The 16,784-nt window shown below is 42.5% G+C and overlaps 1 protein-coding gene across 10 annotated transcripts in view; it reads right to left on the bottom strand.

Moving 5' to 3' along the window:
• The window catches only part of SMG6 (SMG6 nonsense mediated mRNA decay factor), a 226,297-nt gene that overhangs the window by 30,718 nt on the left and 178,795 nt on the right, over positions 1-16,784 (bottom strand). The window contains exon 14 of one of the 10 annotated variants that reach the window (XM_042965414.1): positions 5,682-6,590. The exons of the other annotated variants lie outside the window; for them this stretch is intronic. Within the exon in view, the coding sequence (XP_042821348.1) occupies positions 6,525-6,590 (66 nt within the window). The 3' untranslated portion in view covers positions 5,682-6,524. Of the gene's footprint in view, positions 1-5,681; positions 6,591-16,784 lie in introns of those variants that run through there. 10 annotated transcript variants of the gene reach the window in all.

Raw genomic sequence — 16,784 nt, 5'->3', positions numbered from 1 at the left:
AACCTATGCTAACTCTCCCAAGTCCACAGGTGGTCCCTTCAGCACCTGTAGCCTAGGCCAATGCTTCATTCACCTTCTCTGACCTCACTAGCAGCCCTCAGCATGTGTACTGCTTCCACGAAGAGTCGCCTTTCAGAGCCACGCTGCCACAACCAGAACCTCCTCCATATCATCTCCCAGTGATCCAACCCTTTCCTGAATATTTCAAGTGGGGAGGATTCAAGACTGTGGATTTAAAACCATCAAACGCTTAAGAAATGTGGGAGTAATTTTTATTGTTACCTACTTAATGGATTTCTTTGTTTTTCCTGTTATCTTCCAGTATTGACCACACTGTATGAGAGGTCTGTTACTATTCTGACTCTACAAGGGGGTTCATTTTCTACCAGGGAGCCCATTCCATTTTTGGACTTTTCTAATTGGTAGAAACGTCTATCTCTTTTAAGCCCAAATTTGCCTCCTGGTGCTTCTAATTCTGTTCCCGGGGGCCACATAAAAACCCCCAAGTTCTGCTTCTACCTGACTGGCCTCGGATGGTTTGAAGTCGATTGTATTATACCTTCCCTAGGCTGAACAGCCCCACTTCCTTCAACTGCTCCTCACTTCAACTGTCTCAACATCCTGCTTATTCTTTCACCAAGACTTTCACTGAGACTAATGTGTCTCTGAGAGCGAGTGCCCACGTGTGAGCCGGCAACTGAGAACAGACGGAACATCTCCTCCTTGTTCCATTCTGGATACCTCCGTCCTATGAATTGAGGCCAAAACTGTACTGGTTTTCTTGTTCACCACCTTGTACTAAGGACACATTGTGAGCTTTTTAATCAACAAATCCCCAAAGTGTTTCCACATAAATGGCTAAATAATCTCTCCCCCCACTAAGTGCAAGCCCTCCACTGTTCCCTTTTAAACATTCCTTCACTGAGGCCTCCCCATGCTATAAAAAAAACCCCGTTTACTTACGATTGTGCTGCGTGCTACTTGCTATGTGCAGCTGACTTTTTGGATAAGGTAGGATTCTACCTTTATTCCTAGTTGATTTCATCTTGTTATTTACTTCTTTCATTGTAACCTATCAAGTTTTATTTGGATCCTACATTTGTCACCTGAGAATGTGTTCCCTCTCAAATTCATGACATCTACAAATCTGATCTGTTGATTTGTTAATGCTTCTCAGTATCTTTCTCCCATCAGTCTGTCCTGTTTTCTCCCCTAAGTAAGATTCTTGAAGGTAGGCACCATAATTTGTACACACACACACACACACACACACACACACACACACACACGTGTATTTAAAGAAAAATCTATCTGTAGCATCTAACACACACTGAGTACGTGGATAGTGTGGATGACATGATCACAGAGGGGAGACAGCCACACTGTACAGTATGTGAATCATACTCTGTGTTGTGCAACACAGACACCCTGGATAAACTCAGAGATGCTACTCTCTGCTTTGGACAGTGCTCCCCGTGGAGGTTTGGGCTCAATAAAACACAGGTACTCTCTTTTGACAGGTTGCCTACTGAGTTTTGGGTTTGAAATAAGATACCACAACAAGCCAAGCTCTGGGCACGTTTTGCCTTGTCTTAACTAGAACTGTTGCCCCTGGACAGGGTATAACACACCTCAGCAAGGGGTAAGACCTAAGTTCTTCAAAGCACCAATGTGGTGCTCTGAGAAAAAAAACTGCAGCCATATCTCAAGAATCCTCATGGCATATTAAAAATATGGCACACAGAAATTCTGAGATTAGGGCTGAGGTAGAAGGCTGCTTTAAGTTGTATTTTCAGATTCTACACCCAGAGTCCTGAATCTTACACGTGGCCCATGCCTCAAGCTTGGCTAACTAAAGCTAACTAACTAAAGTCCATCCATAGTTTGAGATAAGGTGTAAGTAAGGTAAATGTCTGGGATGCAAAAGAAATGCAATAAATATCAGTTTCCTTTTCTATACCTCTAAACACTAAAAAGCATTTTTTTTGAGAGACAGAGAGAGCGCAAGTGAGTGAGGGTCAGAGAGAGAGAGGGAAAGTGAGAGAAAGAGGGAGAAGTGGGGCTCACCCGAAGCAGGGCTAGAGCTCACTTGATGTGAGACTCGAACTCATGAACTGTGAGATCATGACCTGAGGTGGTCAGACCCTTAACCAACTGAGCCACCCAGGCACCCAACACTAAAAGCATTTTTATTTTTATTTTTATTTATTTATTTATTTATTTATTTATTTATTTATTTATTTATTTAATGTTTATTTATTTTTGAGACAGAGAGAGACAGAGCATGAACGGGGGAGGGTCAGAGAGAGAGGGAGACACAGAATCCGAAGCAGGCTCCAGGCGCTGAGCTGTCAGCACAGAGCCTGATGCGGGGCTCGAACCCACGAACCGTGAGATCGTGACCTGAGCCGAAGTCGGAAGCCCAACCGACTGAGCCACCCAGGCGCCCCTAAAAGCATTTTTAAAAACCACCTACATCTTGGGCGCCTGGGTGGCTCAGTCGGTTAAGGGTCTGACTAGCTCAGGTCATGATCCTGCAGTTTGTGGGTTCGAGCCCTGTGTTGGGCTCTGTGCTGATAGCCCAGAGCCTGGAACGTGCTTCGGATCCTATGTCTCCCTCTCTCTGCCCCTCCCCAGCTCTTGCTCTCTCTCTCAAAAATAAACATTAAAAAAAAAAAAAAAAAACAAACCCAAAAACAAAACAACCACCTGCATCAAAATCACATAGTGAGTCTGTTAAAAATGCATATTCCTGGATTCCACTTTGCACTAAATTAGTGTTTCTAGGGATAGGGGCTTGGAACGTGTACTCTAAATAAGCGAACACTGAAGTTTGAGAGTCAGTGCTTTAAAGGGTGGAAGACTACAGGAAGTCCCCATGGACCGTGAGATCATGACCTGAGCCAGAGTCGAGTTGGATGCTTAACTGACCGAGCCTCCAGGTGTCCTGGAAGCAGTTGTTGTTGTTGTTATTGTTATTATTTAAAGGTTCTACTTTCAAGTAATCTCTACACTCACAATCCCAGGATCAAGAGCTGCATGCTCCTCCGACTGAGCCAGCCAGGTGACTCTGAAGCAGCTACTATTACATTCAGGTACTGATTATAGAGAAGAAGAAACTGAAACTTGAGTAAATTAAATGAGATGTGAAGCCAGATGAAAGGAGTTCCTAGCCTTGTGTTCATGCCACCTCACCAGAGCCACTTCCTGGGACAGCTTTATGCCGCAGGGCTTTAGCCATAACGACAAAATCCGCTGCGTGCTTCCTTCACCCTGACAGCTACAGCTAACGCTTAGTGAACGGCTGCTACATGCCAGGCACCGTGCCAGATACGGTCCATACACAACTCCTCTAATCCCCACGGCCCCATGAAGCAGGTGCTGTCATCATCTCAATTTTACAGACGAGGAAACCAAGGCACAGAGAAGTAACTTGCTCAAGGCTATACAACTAGTAAATGGAGGAGCTAAAATGTGCCTCTGCTCTTTTTTTGTAATCAAGGTTTTAATTTTAATTACCCTATAGTTAACACACAGTGTTACATTAGTTTAGGTGTATAGTACAGTAATTCAACAACACCGTGTATGTTATTCAGGGCTCCTCATGGTAAGTGTACTCTTTAATCCCCATCCCCTATTTGCTCCGCACCCACCCGTGTGCCTCTGCTCGTAACCAGTGTTCCAACTGCCCGCAGCTCTCCATGAACCCAGAAGGTTTACCTGTGCTTCAGGCAGAGATTCTCACAATCCCCGCAAGGGGAAAAGTCTGATTTCGTACAGAAACTCAAAGCGGGCAGTCTCTTGACGCTCACTGCTTGAAGACTGACCTCCTTTGGGCGAGGCACTCTTCCCACAGGCGGCTGACATGGCATGAGTCTGGGGAGAGCAGGGTCTAGAGGAAAGTTCACTTCATGCTTTCCTAACTCATGTGATCTTGGCTAACTTACTGAACCTTGTTTGCAAAATGCAGATGATTCTGAAGGTCTCTTTCCATTCTTAAACGTTTCTATGATTCTGGGCAGTCATCTTGGAAAGGAGGAGAGGAAAGACAGTTCTGCCACTGACCTTGATGCTGGAGTTCAGCTCTGTCACAGGGGTCAGTGCCAAGAGTTGGGCTTGGCCTTCTCAGAAGGGCTGAAGCTTCAGAATCTAAACTAACAGTGAGAGGCTAGAGACAACTCATGATGGAAAAAGGTGGTATCGGCTCTTCTCATATGATAAGCCACTCAGGAAGACTTGGAGGGTTTTATGGAATCATTAGCACAGAGCTCCCCCCTGGCCACAGAGCAGAGGAAGAAACAGCAGACCAGTTTATAAAGCTCCAGAGCGGAAAATTTCTGTTGGTGTCCAAACTAAGTTTTTGGCTTTCTGTGAAGTTTGGAAAGACTCATACTGATGTTTTAATCACCTGTTTAGTGTTCTGAAGACTCTTGTCGGCGGCCTCACTGAGCTTTTGCTCCAGCAGGCAGTGGGGAGCTGCTGGCTCACACACCGTCATCTTTTTGTGAGCCATTTCTTTCCCATGGCTATCTCCGACACCCTGTAGCTCTCTCCAGGCCACTTGGAGGGTATGAGCCAAAACTACGAGCCTCCCCACGGGAGGCGGAGGGCAAGCTTTCTGGCTAACTTCTCGCCAGATCCAAAGCCAAGAAGGGCCCTTTAAGAAAAGTCAAGGGGCAAAGAGGTAAGAAGTGGTCTCTGGAGATCAGAATACAAACTCGGGGTAGGGCACATTCTAGAAGCAAAAAACTCATGAGCATGCAAGAAACCAATCAGGGAGGTTCAGGGTAGCAACATGTAGAACAAGTCAGCATTTTACTTCCTCTGCAATTTTCACTGCCCACAGCTTCCCAGTGGCTGAAATATCCCATTGTACTGGGAAAGCTGCGGTGGAGATGAACTGGTAACTGCTGGTTGCCAGGCATTATGTTATTTCATTTGACTATCACAGTAATCCTTTGAGACAGAAAGAGGAAGAGGAAACTGAAGCTCAGAGGAAACGAACATCTAGTAAGTGGTGAAGCTGGGATTTGAACCCAGATTCGTGTTATTCCAAAGTCTGTGTTCATTATACTTTGTAGCCTCTTAGAAGGAAATGGTACTTTTGGGGAAGAGGACTTAAGTTCAAGCCCTTTTCACTAAGGGATGCCTCCCACCCCCAGCCCCGCTCAGCAGCAACCCAAAGGCCCAACCCCAGGACAAAATAAACAGTTCTGATGAGGCTGCATTCAGATGAACACAAACCAAACAGATGCTTGGCTAAGCCACAGGCAAGAACAAAGGTAATGAAATTTAACATTTCTCAGCATACCCGTCTTAAAAGGAGTTATATCCTTCAGATTAATTTCATTTCTCTGGACACAGTAGGGGCAAGACCTTAGCCGATCAGTTGATGAAATGAATGGATATGGGAAACTAGTCACTGCTGGGTGCCAACTTAAGACCTACATATGAGTGTCCCCAAGTTCTCTGCAGTACACAGTCTTGAACTCTGGATGTACCGTAAAGAGGCAAGTCCACCAGGGAGCATGGGGACAAGAAAAAGGAAATCAAAGTCGTCTCCTTCCACCTGGCATCCCAAGGCTCCACAAATCCATTAGCCTGAGACACTTTTACTGTGCAAGCAACAGGGTGTGTTGTTCATCTGGCAGCTCTTGGTCTTGGAGCAAGACGTGAAGGCAGAGAAGAGAAAGAACAATAATTTGGTTCTCAGTAGAAAGATCAGGCTTAGGGAGGAGATGCTGATTTCTGCCTGAGTTCTCAGGGAGTAGCTCCCTGCCACAGAATTTTGTCTTTCCTTGCCTTCTCTCTTCTTTTCGGGGGAAGCTTCCTCAACTGTCTGCTCTCTCTGGCTAAGAGTTAACTTCCCTTTGTCTAGCCAGGACGCTGCACACATGCCATTGTTCCCTGCCCCATTATGCCTGAGTTCAGGCAGAGAAGCCGCCAACATGGCTTTCAGCAGAGGAAGGGAAGGGGTCTCTCAAGGGAACTCTGCTTACCGAGGAAAGAGAGACTCCTATAGTGGCAAATGGCACAGACTGCCCTTCCTCAGTGACCTCAGAGGAACTGACTTACAAAGGGTACAGTTAGAGGGGGACAGAGAAGGAAGGGAAAAGAGAGGGAGACCATGATCAGAGAGGTTTTACGTCCCACAGGAATAACTGTGAGGATGAGGAAAAGGCTGTCTTGTCATGAGGGCAAAATTAACCAGACCCATCTGATTAGGACAGAGGGAAGGAGGGTGCTGGGATAATGAATGGGGGCAGAAGCTTACAGACCATTGCATGCATGAAGGGATGTAGGAGAAAAGTGTTCCAAAGCTGATGACAAGGCAGACAGGAAACTTACATGTCCTTGCTGACAGGAAAGAAATAGTGAAATTCTGGGTCTCCTCTCATCTGCAGGATTTCTACTAGGCGTCTGAAGTTCACCCTCTTCCCAAGGATGTGCTGACAGCTGGGAATACTGCCCTTCAGGTCAGGCAGGGCAGGGGTCTAGACCTCTCCAGGAGTTCACAAAGAGGTTCAGTAAGGACTCAAACCACGATCCAAAACACAAATGGGACTGCCATTTCCTGTTGGGTTTCCATGCTGTAAAAAAGTGGGGGAGAAATGCCAACTACAAAGTGCTCTGTCTTCTGTGGAAAATGGAGTATGCAATGTATCCGGCTCCAGGTTCTGACTTGTAAATCTAAGTGAGAACTAGTTGCTAGCTGCTAGAGGATTATATTGTTAAAGAGATATTCCACCACCCAACCTGCCAGCCTCTCTGCTCACTGTCCATGGACTTCTAAAGAGCTGATGACAAAGTTGTCTTGGACCTCTGTAGGAAGGGCAGCCTTGGGCTTTGGCAGCTCCTTCTGGACCCCAGTTCACTGTCCTGTGTTCTTAAACAGCTCTGATGGAACAAGCCATCTGTGAGGGTTATTTAGCTTGGAACTGGAAGAGGGTGAGGATGTGGAAAAAATAAACTGAGCAGCCAAAGGATGGGGCCAGAGAGAGAGAGAGAAAGGCAGGTGGCATGTTCGTGAGACTATGTGCCAGGGCTGACAGTGGGGTGGGATTGCAGAAAGGAATGGTGCCGGAAGGGGGCCAGTATGGGAAGCTCTGGAACACCCAGGACAGCATGATTTTCTTTTCAGAGTGTTTTGTTGTTCTCTGAAGGGCTCACATACCCTCACTTGAGGGTTACCATTATAGGAGGGTCCTGGGATAACACAAGTGTAAGCACACCTGCCTTGCCTTCTGAATCCTGCCTAATTTTGGACTGGGCCTGAATCCTAGCTTCAAAGGTAAATCCAACAGGTTTTCTACATCCAAAGCCACAAGATAATGGCAACGGCTGAAAGGGTAGAAAACGGAGACGGTGGAAGGTCTGAGGAAATCTTTATGAATTACAGAAAACAGCAACAGAGACTGCAGGATGATCTGGAAGAGATATGGGAATCTGGTGTGGGACTAAACTGTAACTGGTTATTCGTTTAGAGTCTTCTTAACTGCCTCTCCACTCACTATGAAGAACATATAAATCGAGAGACTTTTATTTTCAAAATCTAGACATTTTCACTTATAATATCTCATTTAATTCTTAATGAGCTATCATGATGGGACAGACTACTTTCACCCCCTATTTTATAGAGAGTAAACTTAAGCCCAGACAAAATAAATAACTTACATGGAGTTTTCTTATGACCAAAACAGAACAGAATGAAGACTGTGACTTCCATCTAATTCAGGGAGACTTATTTTTCTGCAGGTCGTTCTGGCAAAACAACACTGGACTTGATGGTATCTCACCTGACCCATTTCTGATCACCAAGCCTATGTAGTATATCCTCATAGGATTTGCAAAAGAGTCCAAAAAGCTGCTGTCAGAATATATTTCCGGTTCTTTACTAAATAACTCCAAGTCATTGGACTAAGAACAGGCTTGGAGGTAGCAAGCCAGTAACTATGAATGCTGCGTATCCTACTTCTAAAGCACATACACAGAAAGACATGCAAACAATCACAGACTGCAGCTGACCCTTGAATGACACAGGTTTGAATTGCGTGGGGTCCACTTATATGCAGGTTTTTCTGATAAATACAGTATAATACTGTATTTTCTCTTCCTTATTTTTTTTTCCCTTATTTCAAGTTTTTATTTAAATTCTAGTTAGTTACCATATATGGTATATATGGTTCCTTATGATTTTCTTAACATTTTCTTCTCTAGCTTACTTTATTGTCAGAATACAATATAGAATACACATAACATACAAAATACGTGTTAATCGACTGTTTATATTACTGGTAAGGCTTCTGATCAACAGTGGGCTATTAGTAAAGTTTGGGGGGGAACCAAGATTTTTTCTTTTTTAATGTTTGTTTATTTTTGAGAAAGAGAGCATAAGCAGGGAGGGGCAGAGAGAGAGGAGACACAGAATCTGAAGCAGGCTCCAGGCTCTGAGCTGTCAGCACAGAGCCTGACGCAGGGCTCGAGCCCACAAACCGTGAGATCATGACCTGAGCCAAAGTCAGACGCTTAGCCAACTGAGCCAACCAGGCGCCCCTGGGGAGCCAAGTTTTATGCATATTTTCAACTGTGCAGGGGGTCGGCAGCCCTAAGGCCTGTGTTGTTCAATGGTCAACTGAACTTTGTGGTACAGTTTCACTGCTTCACACTGGTAAGACAGACAAAATTTCTGTACCAGCGTGTAGTAGGGAAGCCCCACACAGCCTCAACTTTTTTAAAACTGACAACACAGAATTAAAAGCTATCAATGAATTCTGCTATTTAGACTAAAGCCACTCTTGCTGCTGACAAAGCAGAAGAGAAGCTCAATGAGAGCATCTTCTAGGAGGCACTGAAGATATGGTGGCATCTCGGCTTCCAAAGTGGCTTCTTCCACTGAAGATACGGTGGCACCTACAGGCCAAACTGAAGCTGCTTAGTGATGTGTAAACACATGGCACATGGTAAAAACAAACAAATAGTACAAAAGGCTGAATTTTAAAAACAAAATCTTCTCATTCTGATTTCTAGACCCTCTGTTCCCCAGCCCTGTGCCAGCTTCTGTCGTGTCCCTCAGAGATATATGCATACACTGCCATACATGATGAACTGTGGGCTCTCCCTATACTTCTTATAAATGTATTTATATAAATGGTTATGTACTTTGCCATTTTTAAAAACTTAACAGCATATCTTAGAGATCATCAACATCATTTGTGAAACACATTTCATACCAAATGCTAAAGATCATCAACAATAAAGTTCTGGAACACATCCAGAAAACTTAACGTGTTTATTGCAACAGAGTTTCTCTGTGTTGGGAGGACTAAAAAACCTAGAAAAGGAAGCAAAACAAAGCAGACTGGAGAAAATAGCTGTTTGTTAGTCAAGTCCATCAGGTCTGGGAGTGGTCAGTAACAAGAGACCCCACAACCCGGCATGGTCTCAAATGACAAAGAGGTTGGGCAAAAGAAGCTGCATTTACATATCACAAAAGATTATGAAGTGTATATATGTGCTCTAGTCTGCATGCTGCCCAGAAACAGTGCTATTTCTGAAGCACACACATAGACATGCAAACAATCATAAACTATAATCCTTGAAAAATACAGGTTTGAGCAACATAGGTCCACTTATATGCAGATTTTTTCTAATAAATACAGTATACAGTACTGTAAGTGTACTTTCTCTTCCCTTATGATTTTTTTTTTTTAAGTTCATTTATTTTGAGAGAGAGAGCGAGCAAGTGAGCATGCAAGTAGGGGAGGGGCAGAGAGAGGATTTCAAATAGGCTCCATGGTCAGGGCAGAGCCCAACACAGAGCTCGAACTCACAAACCGCCAAATCATGAGCTAAGCTGAAACCGAGTCGGACATTTAAACGAAGAGTCGGACGTTTAAACATTTAAATGACCGAGCCACCCAGGCGCCCCTGATTTTCTCTAGCTTACTTTACCAGAGTAAATCAACATCAGGAGGGTCTTCATCAAATGTGAAGGCCAGAAACAAACACTGTAACATTTTTTACTGAAACAGTAAATTGTGTTAATTTCATCTCTAAGTGTAACCCAGATGTTATGGCAAGAAGGCACTTGTACATCTGAAGGCTCAGGCATCGCCTGCAAGTGCTACTCTCAGGGACAATATGCAGCTACTTCTGAACAGAAAGTAAGATATTTGAGGTGTTTCAGGATGGTCTCACAGTCTGAGGTTCTACTGTGTAACAGTACCCTCTACTAGGGCAGGGTGTAACTTTTTGCTACATTTTAAGATATTCCACTGAATTCATTCAATAAATATTAATTAAGTACCTGCTATGTGTGCCAGCCTTATTCAAGACATAAGGAATAGAGCAACGAATAAAACAATATTCCTGCTGTCCGTAAAGCTTACCGTTCTTGCGAGACCAAGAAACAAATAAGCAAATAAACACAGGACAAGTGGGAAGTCCTATGGAAAAAATTAAGTAGGGGAAGAGGGCCAGAGAGTAACAGGGTGGGGAGAGGACTGCTATTTTATAGAAGATGAACAGGGAAAGGCTTCCGGAAAAAGTGCCATTAGAGCAGACGTGAAGGGGTGAGCCACTAGGCAGAGACAGCCTTAGAAGGGCTTGCCAGCCACACAGGGTAAAGAGAGAACAGGCTCTTCTAGCCCAGCTGCGTGAGAGAGGAGAGGCCTTTGTGAGTTTATGCAACTTGCACGCCCTCCATGCAGTTTCTGGACAGTTTCCATCACAGATGAGAGTTTTATGTTGAATTTTAAGTTGACCACAAATATTTAACTTCCCTGGACCACAAATGCAGTATCTTCTCTGCGGTTTAGCTGGCACCAAGCACATATTTATGAATCTCTATATGTCTGCCTGTTATTTAAATTTCTTATAGAAGTGCCAAGGTTTTTAGTTGTGATTTACCCCCTCTCACTCTGTATTACTGAATGTGAGCCCTAATCAGGCCTAATTCTTGGAGAAAGAAGATATCTTTACAATTGAAGTATAGGGTCTTCCTAGTTAAATATCCTATTACTGCTTTCCTCGTCAAAAAACATCACTGGAGGGTCAGTTCTGAGTTCTTGTATTTGAATTACAATGTAAAAATTAAAAAACTTCTGTGTTTTCCCCCACTAGAGGATAAAAAACAAAACTTAGTAACTATCTACATACTCTTCCTACATTAAAAAGCAACATGAATAAACAAAAGAAGCCAGGTGTAATGAGCTCCAAGCTTCTAGATGTACGTCCTTACTTACATACCAATTCCTAAGAATTATAACCAGTTCAAGAGTTACAGAGTGACTTTTCTCCCCAGCTGCATCTCCACTAGCTGGCTTGGGCAAGGGCTCTGGCTTCGAAAGAACGCAGAATTCTGGGTTATCCCTCATCCCAGGGCCAGTGTCTTTTACCCAGCTGGCAAGAGATCCATGCAGGATCAAATAAAGGCACAAAGGCAGATCATCTGAAACTCTTGAGTTTCAAAACAACCATTCCTACCCCATTCTGGATACCTGACATTGCCTTCGTCTTTTTCAGTGCAGCTTACTGAATCTTTGGGCTACTCACATGCAGGCCAAGAGACTTGGGCCCCAACACAGAAAGATTTAAGAGACATCTTCATGAACCACTGGATTGTTTCTTCCTGCATTTTACAGGAGAGTAGTACAGCTACTTGCTATGAAGTATTAGGTCACACACACACATAAATACATGCAAGTACGTTTTAAGAACAATGCTCACCTTAATAAAATGAACATGACTTTCAAAGTCTTCAGCTTGGAAGGCCAAAAACTTATTAAAAAACAAAACAAAACTAGCACTGGCTTGTAATTAGAATGGCTTTAAGCACATGCTTCTAAATATTTTGTCCATCCTTCCAGTTTTCCACTGACATGCATATATCAGACCTAGGCAATCACATACCAGAAAGTATAAGGAATTTTCTGCAAGACAAAATGCAGATGGGACTGGAATGTAGAAAAGCATAACTGATGTTCAGTCCTCTGCCTGTTTGATAAGTACGGAGATGAGACCTTGGCAGCAGTGCCCCATTAAATGCCCTCATCTTGGAGCAACTAGGACAAGAGCCAAGATGGGTCATGGTACACTTAGAAGGGCACAACTGGATCCTACCAGGGTATCAGAAGAACTTAGCAGTTGCTGGCTTATAACTGGGTGTGGGTGCCCACGTGAGGCAGAAGAAAGACAAAGCTGAGGTTGGCTTCTTTCTAAAAGAGGCCAACAAACCAAAACAAGAACGCTAAGAGACCTTGTCTACAGAAAACAAGGGTTTTTTGCTCTCAGCTATAACTATCTCTGCCTCTAGTTTCCCTTCTCTACTTCACCAGAAAATGTTTTTCTTCATCTGTACCTGAAAATCTTGGAGAGACCTGTCAAAATTCCCAAGGCACTGCTCCAATAAGGATGAAACAAACAAACAAACAAACAAAAAAAAACATTAAAAAAAACCCCAACCAACTAACATATGAAAAGGTGTTACAGTTGGGGGCGCCTGGCTGGCTTAGTCGGTACAGCATGTGACTCTTGATCTCAGGGTTGTGAGTTTGAGCCCCACACTGGGTGTAGAGATTACTTAAAGAAAAGAAAAAAAGAAAGAAAGAAAAGGTATTACAATTGAACAGAAGGATACAAAAATAAGAAGTAAATATCTCTCTAGCAGAGTCACTGTGAAAATTTTGCAGACTTTTAAATTAATACTAATTAAGAGTTAACAGTAATTGCACAAAGACAGATAAACAGACCATTGGAGCAGAACAGAAAGTTAGAAAAAGACCCAAACATATACAATCACCCAACTTATGACAAAACACTACTGCAGTTTGGTGGAGAAAATGGAACTTTCAATAAATGGTGCTGGATCAACCAGGCATCTGGGAAAAAGTAACCTTCCTTCTACCTCATGCCTTAAACAAAAATTTGAGATAGACTACAGACCTAAATGTTAAAGATAAAATAGCTTATAGAAGAAAATACAGAATATCTTCATGATCTTGGAGTAGGCAAACATTTCTTAAATAGGACATAAAAAAAGGAGCACCTGGGTGGCTCAGTGGGTTAAGCGTCTGACTCTTGGTTTCAGCTCAGGTCATGATCTCATGGTTTTGTGAGTTCAAGCCCCATATTAGGTTCTGTGTTGGCAGCATGGAGCCTGCTTGGGATTCTCTCTGCCCCTTCCTCACTCATGCTGTCTCTGTCTCTCTCAAATAAATAAACTTAAAAAAAAAAAAAAGGACATAAAAAGCACAACCACAAAAGAAAAAAATTTGACTACATTTAAATTAAGAACTTGTGTTCATCAAAAGACACCACTGAGAGTAAAAATATGAGCCACAGACTGAGAGAAGATATTTTTTTAAGTTTGTTTATTTTATTGAGAGAGAGAGACAGAGAGACAGAAAAAGACAGAGAGAGTGAATCTCAAGAAGGCAATATGCTGTCAGTGCAGAGCCTGAGGTGGGGCTCAATTTCACTAACCATGAGATCACGACCTGAGCCTAAATCAAGAGTTGGACGCTTAACCAACTGAGCCACCCGGGTGCTCCATGAGATATTTTCAATATATACAACCAACATAGGACTTAATATTCAGAATATTAAAAAAATAATCCTACAAATCAATAAAAAGACCAACCACCCACAGAAAAAAATGGGTACAAGGCAAGAACAGGTACTCCATAGAAGAGGATATCCAAATGGCCTACAGCAGAAGAAAAGGTACTCAGCATCATTATTCACCAGCGAAATGCAAATTAAAATTACAAGGAGAAAAAAAAAATTACAATGAGATATTTCTACATATCCACCAGAATGGCTAAAATAACCAAAACCAAACAAGCGTTGCCAAAGATGCAGAATAACTGAAACTCTCATACACTGTTGATGGTCCTGTGTATTGCTACAACCACACTGGAAATCTGTTAGGCGGTATCTCCTAAAGTAACATACACCTACCTTATGCCCGAACAATCCCATTGCTAGGTATGTATCAAAGAGAAATAAATAAAGAGTGTGAGTCCACCAAAAGACACATAAAAATGTTCATGGTAGCTTTAGTCATAATAGCCAAGACTGGTAAAAGAAACGCATTTTCATCAATAGTAGAATAAACAGGGATGCCTAGGTGGCTTAGTTGGTTAAGTGTCCAACTTAGGCTCAGGTCATGATCTCACGATTTGTCAGTTCGAGCCCCACGTTGGGCTCTGAGCTGTCAGAGCCCATCTGCAGTCCCATCTGCAGCTGTGCTGACAGCTCAGCGCCTGGAGCCTGCTTCCGATCTGCGTCTCCCTTTCTCTCTGCTCCTCCCCCACTCATGCTCTGTCTCTCTCTCTCAAAATAAATAAACATTTAAAAAAATAGTAGAATACTATAAAGCTGTAATCATCAAGACAGTATGGTATTGACACAAAAACAGACACACAGACCAATGGAATAGAATAGAGAACCCAGAACTGGACCCACAAATGTATGGCCAACTAACCTTTGACAAAGCCGGAAAGAGTATCCAATGGAAGAAAGACAGTCTCTTTACCAAATGGTGGTGGGAGAAGTGGATAGCAACATGCAGAAGAATGAAACTGGACCACTCTCTTACACATACACAAAAATGAATTCAAAATAGATGAAAGACCTAAATGTGAGACAGGAAACCATCAAAATCCTAGAAGAGAAAACAGGCAACAACCTCTTTGACCTTGGCCACAGCAACTTCTTATTTGACACGTCTCCGAAGGCAAGGGAAATAAAAGCAAAAATGAACTACTGGGACCTCATCAAGATAAAAAGCTTCTGCACAGCAAAGGAAACAATCAACAAAACTAAAAGGCAACCGACAGAATGGGAGAAGATATTTGCAAATGACATATTGGATAAAGGGTTAGTATCCAAAATCTATAAAGAACTTAACAAACTCAACACCAGAAAAAGAAGCCAGTGAAGAAATGCGCAGAAGACATGAATAGACATTTTTCCAAAGAAGACATCCAAATGGCTAACAGACATATGAAAAGACACTCAACATCACTCATCATCAGGGAGATACAAATCAAATTACAAATCAAATTACATTGAGATACTACCTCACACTGGTCAGAGTGGCTAAAATTAAGAGCTCAGGAAACAACAGATGTTGGTGAGGATGTGGAGAAAGGGAACTCTTGCATTGTTGGTGGGCATGCAAACTGGTGCAGACACTCTGAAAAACAGTGTGGAAGTTCCTCAAAAAATTAAAGATAGAATTACCCTACGACCCAGCAATAACACTACTAGGAATTTATGTAAAGGATATAGGAGTGCTGATTCATAGGAGCACATATACCCCAATGTTTACAGTAGCACTATCAATAATAGCCAAATTATGAAAAGAGCCCAAATGTCCATCAACTGATGAATGGATAAAGAAGATGTATGTATGTATATACAATGGAATACTACTTGGCAATGAAAAAGAATGAAATCTGGCCATTTGCAACAACGTGGATGGAACTGGAGGGTATTATGCTAAGTGAAATAAGTCAGTCAGAGAAAGACAGGTATCATATGTTTTCACTCATATGTGGAAGTTGAGAAAATTAACAGAAGGCCATGGGGGGAAGGGAAAGAAAAAAAAATTAGTTACAGAAAGGGAGGTAAACCATAAGAGACTTTTAAATACAGAGAACAAACTGAGGTTGGAAGGGGGGTGGGCAGGGAAAACATGTGATGGGCACTGAGGAGGGCACTTGTTGGGATGCACACTGGTTGTTGCATGTAAGTGATGAATCATAGGAATCTACTCCCGAAGCCAAGAGCATACTATACACATTGTATATTAGCTAACTTGACAATAGATTATATAAAAAAATAGAATAAACAAATTGTGGTATATTCATACAAAAAATATACTACACAGCAATCATGAAGAATGAACTACTTATAGGCAGCAATATGAATGAATCTTTCACAGGGGCTGTGTTGAACAAAAGAAGCTGGACACAAATGCTATGTACTATATGATTCCATTTATATACAGTTCAAAACAGGCAAAACAAACTGCTCAGAATGATGGTTACCCGTATGAAGGAGAGTATTAATAAGAGGTGGCATAAAGGAACCTACTAGGATGCCAGAAATATTCTAAATCTTGATCTAGGTGGCAGTTAGCATGATATAAGCACATATAAAAATGTACTGAACTTAAGAATAGTGTGGGGCATCTAGGTGGCTTAGTCGGTTAAGCATCCGACTTCAGCTCAGGTTGTGATCTCAGGGTTTGGGAGTTCAAGTCTGCATTTGGCTCTGTGCTGACAGTGCAGAGCCTGCTTGGGATTTTCTCTCTCTATCCCTCTCTCTCTGCCCCTCCCCACTTTTGCTCTCTCTCTCAAAATAACTTAAAAAAAAAAAAACCCTTAAGAGTAGTGTACATCACTTTATGAAGGTTAAATCTCAATTAAAAAAGTCAAAAAAACCACACATACTAAATTGCATTAGTCATGTGAAAATGATCAGGAAAAACTACAGGTAAGGCAGTAAGTAGCAGTTAAATATAACAGAAAACCAAAAACGACAAAACAGAACACTTGCTTGAGCCTCTCCTACAACACAGAATTAGAGATGAAAGTCAAGTAATGTGGAGACAGATCCCTAATCTCATTCATTCATTCATTCATTTATTTATAAAAAGAAATTTTAATATTTATTTTTGGTAAAGAGAGACAGAGTGTGAGCAGGGGAGGGGCAGAGAGAGAGGGAGACACAGAATCTGAAGCAGGCTCCAGGCTCTGAGCTGTCAGCACAGAGCC

This window comes from Panthera tigris, chromosome E1 (genome assembly GCF_018350195.1).
Source record: "Panthera tigris isolate Pti1 chromosome E1, P.tigris_Pti1_mat1.1, whole genome shotgun sequence".
In the NCBI taxonomy this organism is placed as follows: Eukaryota; Metazoa; Chordata; class Mammalia; order Carnivora; family Felidae; genus Panthera; species Panthera tigris.
This window is presented reverse-complemented; position numbering and strand designations above follow the sequence as displayed.